This window comes from Ursus maritimus, unplaced genomic scaffold, assembly GCF_017311325.1.
Source record: "Ursus maritimus isolate PB19 unplaced genomic scaffold, ASM1731132v1 scaffold_17, whole genome shotgun sequence".
In the NCBI taxonomy this organism is placed as follows: Eukaryota; Metazoa; Chordata; class Mammalia; order Carnivora; family Ursidae; genus Ursus; species Ursus maritimus.
Genome location: NW_024424119.1, coordinates 13,125,766 through 13,143,044, shown reverse-complemented (window position 1 = coordinate 13,143,044; position 17,279 = coordinate 13,125,766). Strand labels below are relative to the sequence as shown.

Below are 17,279 nucleotides of genomic sequence, written 5' to 3'. Positions count from 1 at the left end.
GCATGACCTATTTAGCCAATTTCCAGTTATCATTATTTAGAAACTCTGGATAGTCCGTGATTGGCTGTTGCCCACCCACTCGCTGCCCCATGCCCTGCGTCGGTGCAGGTCAGTCGTACAGGCTTGTGCGTTGTCTGATGTGATCCCCGTTGTCGGAGATTCGCTTCTTTCCCCCCGCCTGACATGTGCTGTTAGCAGTGCCAGTGTAACATTTGGTCTTCCTTGCACTTGTGAAGTCTCAACTGTTTAATCAGTTTAAATACTCAGCCTTCCACTTCAGTCAAGAAGCATTTTAAAGCAGCGCTTCAACGGAACACTTCATTAATGTAATTTAGTTAAGAAAAACAAGTTCCATCAGTTTTTGCTAAAAGGATGTCCCAACGTATCCTTTTCATTTCCTGTCTTGTATCTTGTCTATCTGAATATATTATAGCGGTGGAATGTGATTGCCTATTCAGAGCAAAAGAAAAACTATCCTGATTTCTAAAGCATTTTCTGTTTCTGAAAAGAATATTATATTAGGTGACTGTATAGCCAAAGAGAGAGCAAACACTGAAGGACATTTCAGAAGGAGGTATACATTCAGTAGAGTAGAATAAAGAAACATCTCCTACCCTGGCTAAAAAGAAAATTCTATTTTGTTCTGAAAAGAAAAGAATAAGGGAGGGGTGATGTTTTTATATTGTCTTTGATTTTTGAAAGATACTCTCTTTCTCTAAAGCAGTTATTCCAAACACACTGTCTCTTCATGTTGCTGGAGTATATTTCCAGCGAATTATTGCAGCAGTGGCCAAAACTAGGGACGACCTTGAATTCTTACGTGGTAGAAATACTTGGTGTGGGTCTGGCATGTTGGGCTTCACACAGCCCGTCCTCGGACGTCGCCCCGAACTCTCAGTCATACAGAGCTCTTGTCCATATTCTCAGCAGTTGCTTCTACTCCCACAGCCTGGGTTTGCCTATAGCAAAGAAGCCGGGAGGGAAGGGGCTAGAAAACGAAAAGGTAGTAACCTACAATCTATCTGATTTTGCTGACCTGCCAGCTAGGGTAACATGCTTGGTGATAGTAGGCAGCTGAAGTTGGAGCAGGGAGCTGCAAGAATAAATGGGGCCAGTGGCTGAGCGCCAGCCTTCGGTTCCATCACCTGGGTTTGACTCCCAGAACCACCCCTTTTCCCTCTTGACCATAGGCAAGTGACCTAGTTTAAGTCTGTTTCCTCATCTTTTTTTTTTTTAAGATTTTATTTATTTATTTCACAGGGATAGAGACAGCCAGCGAGAGAGGAAACACAAGCAGGGGGAGTGGGAGAGGAAGAAGCAGGCTCATAGCGGAGGAGCCCGATGTGGGGCTCGATCCCATAACGCCGGGATCACGCCCTGAGCCGAAGGCAGACGCCTAACCGCTGTGCCACGCAGGCGCCCCTCCTCATCTATTGACATAAGGGTCACTGAGTGAGAAATACCAGTAAAACACTTAACATGGTTCCATACAAAGTAAGCGCCAGGATGGGTTAGTGGTTGGAGGAGTAGAAACAAGTTTCCGGTGATTAGCATTTCGATTCCTTGCTCTCCGCGCCTCTTTCCTTAGATATTTCACGAACTGCCTGTGCTGATGCGTGTGACTTCTGTTTCTTTTCAGAGTTAGCTTAAGTGATGGTAGCGACAGTGAAAGCAGCTCAGCTTCTTCGCCCCTACATCACGAACCCCCGCCACCTTTATTAAAAACCAACAACAACCAGGTAAATGGCTGGGTTTGCACTCTTCACGACTCTGCCAAACTAGGTGTGATCGTTTTCACAAAGCACATGAAATTTTTTATCCCTTAATTTTAAACAGAGTTTCTCTCACTATCGAATAAATGGGAATTTGCAACCTTTGCAATAAACACATAGTTGGGTGAAATAATTTCTGTCATCATGAAAAGTATGTTCCATCCAATGGGTTAATTACATCGATGCAGGAAGGGATGGTGACAGAAAGTGTTGCTTATTTGCTCCTGATTCCTGTGGGGTTTTTCCCCCCCCTCAGCAGTTAAGTAGGCTTATTTAATGAATTAGGAGGAATATAATCTTTGCAGCTAGGATAAAGCCTGTTTCTTTGTTTTACTAATTTACAGTTATGTACTGGTGGGAAATTAACTTTGACCTTTTGGTTCTCAGTTTCCTCATCCATAAACGGGGACATTAATACTGCCTCGCCGACTCTCAGGACGATGATAAATACTGTGTGTGTAAAGAGCATGAGGCCGTGCTCGTACCTACTTGGCACTCCGCTGATGGGAGTAGGTGTTTATGATCATAGCTGCTCTGCCTCCATGTGCTTATCCAGGGAAAGAGGGTCATCACTGGGAATTGTAAGGAATAGTTAATAAAATGCAGAATAAATAGTGGTCATTATCATTGTTATGAATCAAACAAAAGGAAGCCTTATTAATTTCATAGTCAATTCAGAATATAGTTCTTTGGATAAGGTCCAGGCAAAACTTTGAAAGCTATGATGAAGAGCTTTTGTTAAATAGATGATTAAGAACGGGGTATTTTAAATACTAAAATAAACGAATTTCAAGTATCGTGAATATTGTAAAAGCCTCGTAGTGCATTGAGTTGATACACTCATTTACGTAAGCTATTCTTATCTCTTTGTTTAGGCAGATTCCCTGTGACCTCTAAAATAATTGCTTAATCCAAGTTACCCTGTGAATATTATGAACTTGAGAATAAAAGAACTGCACTTTTCTGAAATTACTCTCTTTCACAGATGTCCTACAATTTTAAACAGCCTTGTCCTTGAATTTGTGATCTTTGCTTTACTGGGAAATGTGATTTTTATAGCTGAAGATTTTTTCTTTTTAAATTTTGCATAAAACATAAGATCTCTTAAAATTTAAAATACCTCATTTATAAAGTTTATCCACAGCTTCAAGCCCTCATTATGGTGTAGGAATAATACCAGTGTTCTCTGCCTCACCGCTTATATTCAGCTGCAGTTTCTCTGTGGCCTACATGGGAATGCGAGCCCAGCCTCATCATCTGTTACAGACTGGCTGTTCGAGGAGTTAGTACATTCTTACTCCTTACCCTACCTCCCTGCATCCCTGTGTTCTTCCAGCTCCAGTGCCAGCCATGCCCTTGGCCCGGCCAGCCCCGCCGCCCGCATCAAGCACTTCCGGGGCAGGCGGAGACGAAGGGTGTAACCATCATCACCAATCAGTTGGGAAGACCCCTGGGCTGGCTAACTAGATAACTTGAGTTTCTTTTGTAAATCTGTGCCTTCAGTAAAAACTGGCAAAAGGATAGAATTTGGACTTTGAATATATTTGCATGTTTAATTTAAAGCTACGGAACCCTGATTTCCGCTTCCGGTGGGGGGGGGCGTGTTAGAACCAGGGTCCCTCGTGGGCAGCAGCAGTGCACTATCGGGAGTTAGGGGCGTTAGGTAAGCCCCTCCTTAAGCCCTCTTAGCTTCATTGCTAGTCAGGGTTAGGACCGTGCCTGATAAATAAATGCAGCTCCATGAAGCCCCCATCTTGCCTTTCAAACCACTCTCCATGCTTCCTGGATGGGCAGTCTTGAACTGACTTGCCGCAAGTCTTCGCTTCCAGGGAAAGCTTTGGATTCTTTGTCAGATTTTTTTTTTTTTAAACCTGTCTAGCAAAACGCGACTAAAAAATGAATGGTATCATCTATCTGGTGAGGGTAAAAATTACTTTATCCAATTAGATAGCATACCACTGGTTCCTTGGCATATGTTTATTCGACAAATGTAGCTTCACACATGTGAATCATCAATCTGTCAGGAATACTCAGTTATATGTCACTTCCTCCGTGCACCTATAAGCATAATAAGAAAGTCCATATGCTTTCACTTTTAGCCAGTGTAGGGTAGGAAATACGTGTGGTACCGCAAGAGCACTTACCTCCTTGGAGCTGTTTTGGAACAGAGAGCAAGAGAAGGGTTTTAAACCTTCGTTTAGAATTGATTTCTTAACCCCTCAAATCACCTGCTTCGGGGCAGGTGTGTTGCTGTTCCTTTAAGTCCGTGTTCTAGGACTTCTTAAAAAATTGCTAGTCTGTCTTAGTTCTCCATGCCAGTGAAGTGAAAGAGTAAGAATTAATTAAAAACATAAAAGTCCCCCGAATTTCACCCTAGAATGTGTTTTCCGTCTTTATTTGAATGTATGTATGATAATTTGAAATTCCACATCAAATAAAATAGATGAAAACAGACTTCCTGTTTCACAGGCCTTAGGAGACGAGTTTCCTTGGTTGCTCTCTGTCTGCAAGTCGATAATGATCTCTCAAATTTCTGTAAATTACGAGACAAAGCCGAGTTTTCCTTTCCCATTCTCAAATCTTCCAGGGAGTAGGGAAAAGAGAAAGTGCTAATTGAGTCAAACATTTTCTAACTATTGAAAAAAAGTGAACAGACAGAGAGCCGCATGTCAACAAAGCAAGTAATTAACCTGAGTATTGTTAGGGGCTACTAGCGATCATTAACATGAAAGACCTATCAGTAGAGAATCCATCTGCTGAATAATTGAGTTGTCAGTCCTCACAAAGGGGTACAGGAAAATAATAATCTTGAAAGTTTGATTCTCGAGCCACATCCTCAGATTGAGGATGGAAGTGCAACTAATCTTAGTTCTGTTTTAGGGGACTACCATCTTGACAGTCTGGGTGGCTGTCTCCTGCAGTAAAGCTTAATAGGGAATAATAGTGAGTGCTGTGCCACTTTAACCAGAGGGAGTGTGTGTGTGTGTGATTATTATTATTATTATTATTATTATTCAACTCCAAACCTCCCTTACATGAGTTTCAAACAAAATCAAAATTCCAGATCCTCTTTGGCTGAATGTATGGAGGAGAAGGGGGTGGGGGGAGGCGCCTTGAGGGAAGGAAGTGATCCATTGGACCCAAGTTAATATTCAGAATATCATAAATTACCTATCAGCCCGCAAGGCATGTTGAATGAAATTAAAGAGTCTATCCAGTTAAACTGGTTTGAAATAAGCCCATGGAAGACAAGGTGCTGTACTTTTATATTCTGGAGGCGTTTCCTTAAAGATAAGAAATGATCATAAATAAAACAATTGTCTTCAGCATGGCTCAGCTCTCTCAGAATGAGGTTTTGACAAAGCTGTTTATTTTGGAGCAGGGAGAGATCAAAGAAGGAAGATTAACTGAGCCCTCTCTGGGCAGCCACTCAGTAACTTGAGGCGGATCACTGACACCCGGAGCTTTTGTTCCTGCCACTGCAGCTACAGAAGAAAGAAACTAGGATTTCAATGTAGTTTGGCCTCTGTGCTGTAGCACTTACGGAATGTGTAGGGTGGGACTTAAGTGCCCCGAATGTTCTATTTTCTGCTCTGAAGAGAAGGTGGTAGAACTCTCTAAATCTAGCTAGCAGAGTTGCCTTACAGATATAACGTCCTTAGTCACTTTGACCCCCAGAGTGCAGGGACTTGGGGGATGGGAAGGGGGGCAGAGTGGGATATGATGGCAACACAATTCAGTTTTCTAATGCGCACGGCAGGCACGCGGGCGCTGTTTTTCTCTCTGGCCTGGAATCTCGGGGCCAACTGTCTGTCTCTGCTTTGCCCAACCGCGTGTCTGAATTGGCGAGTAGTGCCATCTACTGACCTACTTACTCCTAGGTCTCTGAGCTCGGAGTTTCCCTGTGAGGTCTCATTTCCAACAACAATAGAGAAGGAAATTCTGAATGTAGTGGAGTGTTGGGTTTCCTTTACAGTGCAGCACGTTAAAAACGATTGCCTTGCCCCAGTGATTAAGTAATTTCCTTGTGTTGCCCAAAGCATTGTATTTTAAGTGACTGAGCCTGGTCAGGTTGGTCATCTGGTTATCTTAATGTTAAAAATGAAGAAATAGAGGCAATTCTCAGGAAAGACTTCATCGAAGCTCACTTCTTCCCCATGCATTATTCTAAACGCAAAGGGAAATATACCCTTTTAGAAGTATTTGGTCTTTCCCAGAATGTCATGGTCCTATATCCACAACAGGTAAACTGTTTGTTGGTAGGATGACCTTTTACAGCTGAATCTTGTTCATCACGTTCGTCTTGTTTATTTCATCTCATCTTTTTTGAGGTCCAAAAATGTTAAATAATAGGGCCAGGACCTGACCTTGGGTTTCTGAGTCCCGTCAGGGCTCTTTCCACCACATACTAAAAGTGGGCTCATTTTAAAGTCATGTTTGTGTTATGGAAAATGGTAGATTTTTGAACAGAACTCTGTGTGTGTGTGTGTGTGTGTGTGTGTGTGTGTCTCAGCAGAGAATGGATAAAGAAGAGCAGTAGGAATATGAGACTTCATAAATATATCCTTTATTTGGGATTTTCCTCCTTCATATTAGCTTCCGATTATAACTCACTTGGTAATGAGGTTATCATGAAAAAGACAAATTACTTTGCTTTTTATGTTTATATACATTTGTAAACACTCATCAATAAATTCAGCGGATCTCAGCAATTTTAAACAAGGCCCGTTTAAAAATACTTCCCTTATAATCCTCAATTTTGGGGACTCTAATAAACCCACTGTATTTATTAAATAATAATTTGTTTCTCCTTCTAATTTGTTAAAAACCTAGCTCCCCACGGAAGCTTCCACACAGCACACAAAACTTCTGTTCACACCCTAAGCTGTAATCGGTTCAGGTGAAAGGACAGGCACTTGGTGTTTTATCACGGGTAGACACATCATTTCTTGAAAGGCGGGAGAGAGTCCTGCCCCTTTATTTCTTGAGTCGGAGGATCCCAAGTTGGGAGCAAGCAGTGTGACTGACGGCCATCTTCATTTCCAAAGCTGCATCCATTTAGTGGTTGGGAGTAATTTTTAGAATCTGAAAGTCAGGTACTAAAAAGGGCATTTGAGTGTTTGTTTTATCATCCCTAGCATGCTGAGCACTGGTAGTCATGCTGAAACAGCAGAATGAGTAAGAAAAAATTCTTGCCGCAGGGGATTGTAATCCAGTAGAACTCAGCTGCTGTACATATGTGTGAGAGTGTTGTCACAGAAAAGCAGCCGCCTTGGAAGCTTGGATCAATTTCCTTATCGTCAACTTTTTTTTTTTTTTTTTTAAAGTCTAATGCCCTGACTCAGCATTTGAGATAGAAGTCCTTTATTTTCCAAGACAGAGTGAGAAGAGAAGAAAGAAAACGTGTAGAGAAGTGCTATTTGGAAAGTGATATTATTGTATGACATTTCATGCCTAAGTGCCTTAGTGTAGGGGGTCGGTTCGCTACGAAGTGCCTGAAATCCCATTTACCAGTGTTCTCTTTGATCCCTAGATTCTTGAAGTGAAAAGTCCAATAAAGCAAAGCAAATCAGATAAGCAAATAAAGAATGGTGAATGTGACAAGGTAGGTTTCCAGGGTGTTCCTTGGGAGGGCTGTAGCACCGACTGGCTTCCCTTTCCAGGTGTTTCCCTTGACCATCCTTGCTGGCTCCGCTTCTGTGTCTTCATCGGAAGTGCCCCCACACCCCCAAATGATGAGCACTTCTTGGTGCTTGTAGTTTGTTTTCCAGGTCTTGCTTATGTCTTCAGTGTGATGCTGGGCCCTTATGCTACCATTTGCCTTGATGCCTGCATTGGTGGGGGGTTTTGGGGGGTAAGAAAACCATGGTGGAGGAGGGGGATTGAGCAACCTCAGCCATAAGTGAGGGGGGGACACCCGATCCTAGCGAGGTGTGCCTTCCAAATGTACGTCATGCATTCCAAATCTGACTTCAAGACCTGTTGGGGGTCAGTCTGCTGTTGTGGGCAGGGTCAGAACGTGCTTTGCGGGGTCAAGGCAGAATTGACTGAAGCTGCACAAACCTTTCCTTTGCCTTCACGGCAAATGGCGCTAGGAAAACCCGTGCAGTTATGCTGAAAGATTCTGGAGTCAGAGCATATGGAAAGAGAGGTGCGCTTCTGCCCCTTCAGGGGAGCTTTCGACAAACCAGATGCTAATTTGGGTAGTCCTCTCTGTTTTTCATGACATTCTCCTGTCACTTCCTGTTTACTGGCGATGTTAGATAGGACTGGGAAAGCTTTTTTTTTTTTTTTTTTTTAAGAATTTGTCCTGACATAATTAGTTATGTGCATTTATACTTCCATGTTCAAATTTAGACTTTTATTCTCTTAGTTAAAAATCTTCTGAGATGGAATTAAAAAAAAAAAAAAAAAAAGCCTGTGCTAATCCGTGTAAACCCACAATTCACCACGGAGTACCCTTTCTCTCTCTAGAGGGTGTTACTGGGAGAGGGTGGGTCTGCTCCCTTGAATCTTGTTGAGAGTAAAGAGTGCAAGAATTTGCCCTTCATCAAAAAGCTGGCTTTGTAAGGAGAACAGTTGGTCAAGAGAGACTCGGTGCGCGGGAGCCTTGGGCGCCGAGTCCACACAGCCTAGGGAGGGGAGGTAGAACAGGGCACCTCCAACGGCCGCTGGTATGTGCCTGCTTATTTGCTGTGTTATTTTCGGATTGCCTCCTAAAGTGCTTGTTCTTTTGGGGGTTACTGTTCTCTTTCAGGCCTACCTGGATGAGCTGGTAGAGCTTCACAGAAGGTTAATGACGCTGAGGGAGAGACACATTCTGCAGCAGGTGAGATATGCTTTTTAGCACAACCCTTTCCAGAAGCTGCAAGGCCTACTCCACCCTGCGGTAGTGTCCTAGCCCCTGGAGGTCACGCCAGCCCTACACTGTCAGCACAGGGCTGACGCCACCTGCAGAAGGATTTGGGGGGTGGGGGGTGTGCTCATTGCTGAGGCTGCTGGAAGTCCGCTCCAGAGCTTGGCGTGGGTCATCTCCCTCCCCTGGTGTTGCAGGTGAGGAAAACCGGCTCGGGTGGAGGGGATGGGGCCGAAAACACTGATTCCTCCAGCCTGTGGGCTGAGGGAGGGGGAGAGTGGGAATGCAAAGCCTCGGGGCCCAGGCTTCTAGTTTCATGAGAAAACAGTGATAAGAATTTCAGTCAAGTGTTGTAAACATTTGTGATTCAATGGAGTAACCTTTTGCCTGCGCTCTTCTAAGGGAAAGAAATATTTTCCTCATTTCTCTTATCTTGTACAACATACATCTATTATTATGAACTCAACTGTGAAATACTTGTGGAGTGGGGAAACTTCTATTAGAACAATTTGATGTTTTGCGAAGATAAGGGTGCTTTTTAATTTTACTATAGTTTTAGTACATGTGTCTGTCACATTAACAGCGGCTACTGATAAATAACTTTTCTTTAACCCCCAAAGAGAAGGTTGCGTTCTAAATTCCAGGGTGGGTTTGTAGATTAGTTCACTGTTGAATTTTGTTTTATTACTACTTTCAAATGACTTGAAGTAGTCCTTAATCTACCCCAGCTGTGTGTGGGTTATTATTTTTTTTAATGTTTAATGGCCGATGGTCACATTTATATTCTGTGTACATTTTTTGCTGAAATCTATAAATACGCACTCTCAAACCTGCCAAGTTCCCTGATTTGTCTGATAAGTTTTTTTTTTTTTAACCCTTCTAGAGTTTCAGATTTGAACAAAACCGTTACAGACCTATGATTCTTAATTAGGATGAGTTGCATTTCTTGCATTTCCACTGAAGCGGGTCTGGGTAGGGGAGCAGGACTGGAGTGGTCTACCCTAAGAATTATTCTAGTCCTCTGCTAGTATCTTTCTTCGGCATTCTTTTGTAGACATGAAAATTGTTCGGCTTGCCATTTACCAGTTACGTGGGGTTAATTGACTGAATGGTGATGGTAAATCTATTAGCTGATATTCCCATCCCTTTCTATCCCCCTTTTTAAACACCAGCTCTGAACCACTGTGGAGCGCTTGTCCAATAAAGCTATTAATGCACAAGCCGGGCCCAAATAGTGAGTCTCGCAGGAGAGTGAAACAGCTGTTTGGGCAGGGTTGGGACACCTTCACAAAGAAAGCCCAGCCAGCAAGTGGAGGAAGTAGGCCGTTGGCAGGGTCTTACCTTGGGGTGTCATTGGCATTCCCGATTTCACACTGTCCTTTCATTTGACCTTTGAAAGAATCGTGAGGGAAGGTGGCTTACTCGAGAATTCTATCGAAGTGGATTACTTTAGTGTCCTAGAGGGAGAGAGTGATGGCTATGAATTTTTAGCCTGGCATCAAGGCGCTGCAGGACACACAGCGTTTCAGCCTAATTGCATTCCCAGGCCGGTTGAAAGCTCTCAGTCTTTGGCCTTTTGCCTTGTAATGCAGCTGAGGCTTGTGATTATGATACCATGATGCATGTCCTGTCACGGTTTACTGCTTAATTAATTCCTATTGTAAAACATAGCACTAGTGAGGACTGATGTTTTCTCCACCTCGAGAGCTGCTCATCTCGTGAAACACATTCTGCAAAGTCGACGTGTTCTCTGCCACGCGGACCCGAGCACCTGCGACAAGATTTCTGGGGAGGCCAGGATCGCATCCGAGGACTTTTAGTATCAAACACATCCTATCAAAAACTCTGGTCTGACGGTTTTATTTGGCTCACAAGCAGTGGTTAGTGTCTTTGTTTTACTCTGGGGATGTGTGGTGCTGGCCCCCAGCATCTAGCTATATGAGCAGAAAGCCCTGGATCAAGAGAGCCTGAGATCTTAAGCCCCTTGTCTTTAAGGTAAAAATATGTACAGGGGATACAGTCAAACCCAGAGATCTGAGTACCTAGCACTGACTAGTAATTTGATTTTTCTTCAAACCGTGCGTTCCACATTTATTCAGAAAGGGAGATTGAGCACTCCTAACCTCCCCAGCAGTGGGGCTGTGAGTCTGGGTTTGGCATCTTAGGATGAAGCAAAAGCTCCAAGGAGAACCTGGGCTTCCTTCGAAGACAGGTTGACTGTTTAGATAACAGCTATTATACTTCTAAAATTGTCTTCAGGAAGGTGGGAAATGAGTGGTATGTCAGAGTATTCCTCCTCACATCATGGAGAACCCTCCCTGAGGAGCGTTCTGCTGAAGGTGGTCGCCATCTTGGGAAATTGCCTCCCTGTCACAGAACCCCTTACAGCTGGGGTCCCGATAGCCACCTCCTCACCCAGGGTAGGGCCCATGGGCTCCCACCGGCGATTCTACAGGAAGACCTAACATCTCCCAGACCTGAATCCACTGCAGCAGCAGCGGTTAAAGCAAAGCTTGGTTGTTACTTCCCCTCAGTGAAAGGGCTGCTTTTGGGCAGAAAGAACCCTCATTTTTTAAGAAATATAATTAGATTAAAAATAATGCATCTATGTTTTTATAATGAAAAACCAGGGTTGGGAAAAGAGCCAGAGATTTAACAAGTAGACCTTACATTGTTGTGGGGTTTTTTTGTTTTTTTTTAAAGATTTTATTTATTTGACAGATAGAGACAGCCAGCGAGAGAGGGAACACAAGCAGGGGGAGTGGAAGAGGGAGAAGCAGGCTCATAGCAGAGGAGGCTGATGTGGGGCTTGATCTCATAACGCCGGGATCATGCCCTGAGCCGAAGGCAGACGCTTAACCGCTGTGCCACCCAGGCGCCCCAAGTTGTGGGTTTTTTTGTTTGTTTGTTTTTAAACAGCCTGCATGGTACCCCCTAAAAGGCTTATGTGGCAGGAAATAATCCATCACAAATGTTTTCCCCATAACCATGATGGGAAGAATGAGTTGAGCAGTTGAGATACTCTTCCTTTTCCACTAAGCGTCCACACCATGTACCCTTGCCTTCTTTTCTTATCTACAGTCACTGTCTTTTATTATTGCTGTTACCTGGGGGGAGGCACGCATGACTGCAGGAGGACGCAGGCTGACGGCAGCAGGTGGAGCCAGCCCACATCAGCAGAGCAAGGTGGTCCTGCAGCCGGGCAGCGAGGCAGCCTTCGGGGACCAGTGGGGGTGTTTCTAGGCTTTGGGGCTTGAGCATTGGAGTAAGGCATGTGAATGCTGTGCTTCTGATGTTCTCACTATCAGGATTCCTGGAAAGGAACCCACATTTATTTTTCTTTATTGAAGTCTTTACTTAATTGAGGACATGGGTGCATGTTCTGGTAATTCACATCGTGAATGCTGTTCCCTGGAATCGTCCTGAATGCCCCGACTGCTGCCACTGCAATTACTACTACTTTAAGGCTGTCTCTGTGTCTACCTTGATGTATTCGTATAAGCTCCCATAAAAATGTGGGGCTCATTTAGTGATACTGATCGGATCTCCTTCATTTGTGTGTGTGTGTGTGTTCGGCTGCGGGGGGGGGGGTGCCGCATGTGGAGGAGGGAGGAGGTCTCTCATCCCAGCACTGGAAACCTATGAGGCAGTCCCGTGCACGTGAGACACCCCGTTTCCTAGCAGGCAAGTGGGTTTATTTGCTTTAAAATCAAGTGGCTTTTTCTAGAAGGTCTTTTTATTGCTCTGTTTTCTATGTATTGTTCGGTAATTAGCAGCTATACTGAGTCACAGAAAGGTATCTTCTTAAAGGAGTGAGTTACCATTTCAAAGGGAGAACCTAGGACTGTCCTTTCCCCCCACATTGTGATGTAACTACTCTCCTTCCTCTCCTGCCCTCCCAGGTCTCTTCCCTTACCCCTGCAACTTTTATTATCATTTTTTTTTTTTAATTCAAGCAGGCCTTTTCTGAGTTTTAGCTTCTGGCATTTTCCCTGCTTCATTCGTTTTACTGCTAATGAAATGGCCCACAGTCAATGAGGGGAGGTGGGAAGGCGCTGGCTGTGATGGTCCAAGTTCTGTACAGTTACCTCCCAGATCATTAAGGCTACGTTTATATTTATATGGTAATCATAATCATGTTGCCCTCATCTGTGTAGCAATTTAGTTCATAAAGCAGCTTTCTCCTATTATCTTATTTGAGCCTCTGCACAACCCTGTGTAATACGTAGAACGGGTGGAGTCGTCCCCATGTGTAGGTGAAGAGAGGGAGGCTTCGGTTATATTCTGTGCAGTGCCCGTCAGAGAGGGAGCCGGGTCGGAACTGATACCCGAAATTCGGGACTCCGTGCTGAATGCTCGGGCATTTCCCTCCGGGCCAGCTCACTGCGGAGACAGGTCACATTCCGGGGTAACTGTTATTTGCCTTCATTGTGTACGTTGAAAGCCAATTGTTTTCGGTGCTGAAGATGACACATTTTCACTAGCCCTACAGTATTTCTTCCCAGTATCACAAAAGAGATCATTTACTCTGGAAACTACTGTATGTATTTAGCATCAGTTGAATTAAGTATTTGATAGCCTTGGAAAGTTCGTGTGTGGCCATAGCTGGGTGTCTGTCTATGTATGTGACGTGTGTGGGTTACTTAGCCAAAGCTCGGTCACTATTAACTAATAAAATGAACGAGGGTCCATTTTAGATCTTTTAGTGTTAATCAGCTCTTGCTTGATGAGTTCTTACGTGAACGTGGTACTTTAGCCCTAAGTGGGGACGCGCTTTCTGGTAATCTCTAGCTGCCTGAGCTAGAGCTAGAAGCCTGGCTCCAGTGGTTTAAAGTAAGAGGTCACTGCGGACATAGACGCCTTGCTGTCCTGCTCTGCCCGTCTTGCCCATCTTGCATTCATCCTCTTGTGGGGAAGACAAGCTTCCATCTTTACTGCAGACAGGAAGGGGGGACGGAGGCCAGAAACACATACGCCTGGTCTACCATGTTTTCAAAAATGGTCCTGAAATCCCACTGACCTCTGACAAATAAATTGTAAGTAAAGTATCTGTCAAATGCTGCAAGTGGGTCTGGGGAGGCAAGCGTTATAGCTGGGCTTGTGGCTACTTCCAGAAAAATCAAGCTTCTATTAGTTAAAAAAAAAAAAAAAAAAGGAAAAAAGAATAGTAGGTAGGCAGTTTGCTGTTATCAGTCATGATTTCACAGTGAGAGTAACTTGCTTTATTATGAACCCATAGTTGTATCTGTAAAAAAGAGTTCCGGACATTGAATAAGGCAATAATAGCTCAGTCTGGAGCTGGGCGATTAATTGGATTGGGGTTCAGTATGTCTTTTATGCTTCTGTGGAAGTCAAATATGTCAGGAATGGGGAGCACATTTTCTGTTGAGAGCCATTGACCCATAGGGAATAGTTCACAAACTTACCATTTTTTCAAGAAAACTCATTCTGAGAAGAGAGGGTCAGAAGTTTCCTTTCTGCTGTTTTCCACCTGAAATTAGGTAATCTGAAACTCTGTTGAATAAATAATAGGCTAGTTAAAATTGTCCTCTTTTTTTAAGGTGAACGAAAGAGAAGGAGAAGCGAGTGATAAGAGGGGAGTAACAGACAACTAAAAATAAATAGAAGGGTTTGCCCATTTTCTCTGTGCAAATATTTTTTCTTTCATCCTAATGCTTTTCTTTCTCTCCCCCACAAAGCTTGCTAAAATTACCCCCCTTCATCCCAGTTTACCCACAACATACATACCTCAAGTCCATGTTATGTAGGCACAGCATCCATTTCTGATAAAATTATGAGTAAAATAAGAATGGAAAGACACGTAACCTAAAAGATTCTCTCAGACCAATGCCCAGCATCATTCTTAACATTGGAACTTTAGAAATACCCTCTTGAAAGCCAAGGCAAGACAACAGTAGGACCTCGGCCACCATCTTATGTCTGAAAGTTGGAGCCCATGCAGTCAGAGATGAGGTAGGACTAGTCCACATGAGGAGACAAAGGTTTTTTATTTTTTTTAGATAATACTTATTACCCCCCAAATATCCTGGGAATAAACAGAATATGATTGTAAGTAGTAAATAACAGGTTTTTATTCATTTTGTTGAGGTCTAACAAAGCGTCCAGCTAGCTGAATTTTAACAGAGTGAATGCATCTTTTGTAACCAGCACCCAGATCAAACAACAAAACAGTCCCAGCCCCCTTCCAGTTACTGCCCATGGTCTTCAGGGTGTGGGATTATAGATGGTTTCTCTTTTTCCCTTTGGGGGTTTGATACTTTCTAAGTTCTCAGTAACATAATCAGAAAGGAAAATGATCATTATTATATGTGTGTACTTTATTTTATAAGGAGTTTTGTTATTTCCAGGATGGAATTTCCTTACATCTAGTAAGTAAAGTCACTATCCATTGAGTATTATTTAAGAGGGTCTTGAAATTGTATCTCCCCCTAACCACGCTTATAGCAAAATAGTCTATTGACAACTTGAAAGGAGGAGTCAGTTTAAAGACTGTGAATGAGGAGAGCAGGTAATCTGCTTTCACCGAGAATTTCAAAGGGTTACTATTCCTTTGGTTTGCCAAACTGGCTAAGGGATATTTCCGTGCCGTCAATAGCATGGACCCTCTTGCTATAAAGGAGAATATTAGTCTCTTGGTTCCATATTCGATCCCTTCCATCTCTCTCTCTCCCTCTCTTTGCCCTGTTTTGTCCACTGCTTATTGCCCAATCTTTCTCTTCTTTACTCCCCTAGATCGTGAACCTTATAGAAGAAACTGGACACTTTCATATCACAAACACGACATTTGATTTTGACCTTTGCTCGCTGGACAAAACCACAGTCCGTAAACTACAGAGTTACCTGGAAACATCTGGAACATCCTGAGGATACAACAACTGGATGCATCAAAAACTTTTTTTTTTTGGTTGTGATTTTTTTTTTTGTTTGTTTATATGAAAACACTCAGAATGATGCAACCAAAAGGGAAAAAATAAAAATCAAACAACCTTCAGCTTTATTTTTCTTTAAAGCCAGTCATCATCTCTTGATAAAGGAGAGGTTAAGCAAACCAGCCTCAGCGGACCACTCTTCTCTCCAAGGAAATCCCCGGGAAGAGTTAGCCTGGATAGCCTTGAAAACAAACAAATCAAACACAACACAAGAAAACTTAAAGAATGTGTATGGTATCACGTCTCTCTCTCTGTGGTGGTTCATCCCACAGGACGAATGCATATTCAACACACTGCCTTATTACATAACTGATCTATTTATTATCGCATACAGATATTCTAAAGTCGTTGAGGGAATGACACCACAAGACATTATAAGTACTTGGTCCCACGGATGCTCTTTCAATGCAGCGCCCTTGCCATCCCAAGCCCAGTGACCTTACTCGTGTACCGTGCCACTCTCCACCAACTTTTCCAACTCCTTTTACTCGTTGCAGTCTGTATTTGCCACCTTTTGTTTTTCCAGTTCCAGGACACCAATTAATCAACTGGGGGGACCAAATTGCCACCCTGATTTTCTTCTTTGTGGTCTTTCTCCTGAAAGTTGGGGCCCAGCCCTTGGCTGTATCCATATAATGATCTTGGACCATGGTAGAAAATGCACCAAATAGGATCATATGAATTGTTGTCTAGCCTTAGTCAATAAACCTGTAGGACTTTTAAACAAGTGTAGCTGTAAGCGTCCTGCATCCAGCATTGTTGAGCTGTCATCAACATCCTTGTGTCTGTTTAACTGTTCCAATATTAGAATAAGACGGAAGTAAAGGCATTCCACAGGATCATCGTTTAAAAAAAGGAAAAAAAAAAATTACGGTTCTGTTTTCTAAAGAAATGTTGTAGAAATTCTTAATTTGGATCTATTTATTAGTAAGAGTTTCAGCTTTCTTCGGCTGCCAGTGTGTTATCCACCTTTACCATAAAACCTGGAATAAGAGATTTTTGTTCATGTATGATCCTCTTAGACTTTTATATTTGGAGAATTAAAATCTTTCTTTGGGGGAAAATTCTTGGTTATTCTGCCATAACAGATCATGTATTAACTTGTAGACTCAGTGGTTCGATCCTGTTTAGTCACTTGCTTATGTTTCCAGAAGGATTTCTTGTATTGGTGAAAATAAAGATGGTTGGGGAGGGGGGGATATTTTTGTTCTTGATGTACCCTGTTTTAAAACTAGAAATCTGTCCTGTGGCATGCAAAAGAAAGCGAATTATTTTTAAAAGAAAAAAAAAAAAGAAAACCCAAAGTCCTTTTGGTGTCATTATTCGATCCTCTCCATAAATGGAGATATGCCAAGTGAGAACAGCTCATCTTCCAAGTTTTTGCTAGGAACTCAACCGAAAAGAAGGAAAATGAAGAAATACTTCTGGATCCAAAGGTTCATTCACTGGATCAGCCTTAAGAAAGCCTCTATGTGTGCGAATAGACCAGTCTCTAGGCTCTCCCTTGTTTATTCCTGTGCCAGATGCTGTCTTTTCATACAGAGATTAACTAGTGTCTGTACAGAAAATGGTCTTTCCAGACCCATTCTTTTGGGCAGTAATGTAAATGCAGATTGATAATGAAGTTATTTCTGCATTTTAAAAAGGGGATTTTTTTACATTGTTTCTTTCTATCCAAAGACACTATTTTTTCCTTTAAAA

The 17,279-nt window shown here is 42.8% G+C and overlaps 1 protein-coding gene across 1 annotated transcript in view; it reads left to right on the top strand.

The window, feature by feature from the left end:
* The window catches only part of MLLT3 (MLLT3 super elongation complex subunit), a 266,270-nt gene extending 249,388 nt beyond the window's left edge, over positions 1–16,882 (top strand). The window contains exons 8-11 of the mRNA XM_040632319.1: positions 1,640–1,739; positions 7,306–7,377; positions 8,530–8,601; positions 15,382–16,882. Coding sequence (XP_040488253.1) covers positions 1,640–1,739; positions 7,306–7,377; positions 8,530–8,601; positions 15,382–15,513 — 376 coding nt within the window. The 3' untranslated portion in view covers positions 15,514–16,882. The remainder of the gene's footprint in view (positions 1–1,639; positions 1,740–7,305; positions 7,378–8,529; positions 8,602–15,381) is intronic.
* The last annotated feature ends 397 nt before the right edge of the window (positions 16,883–17,279 follow it).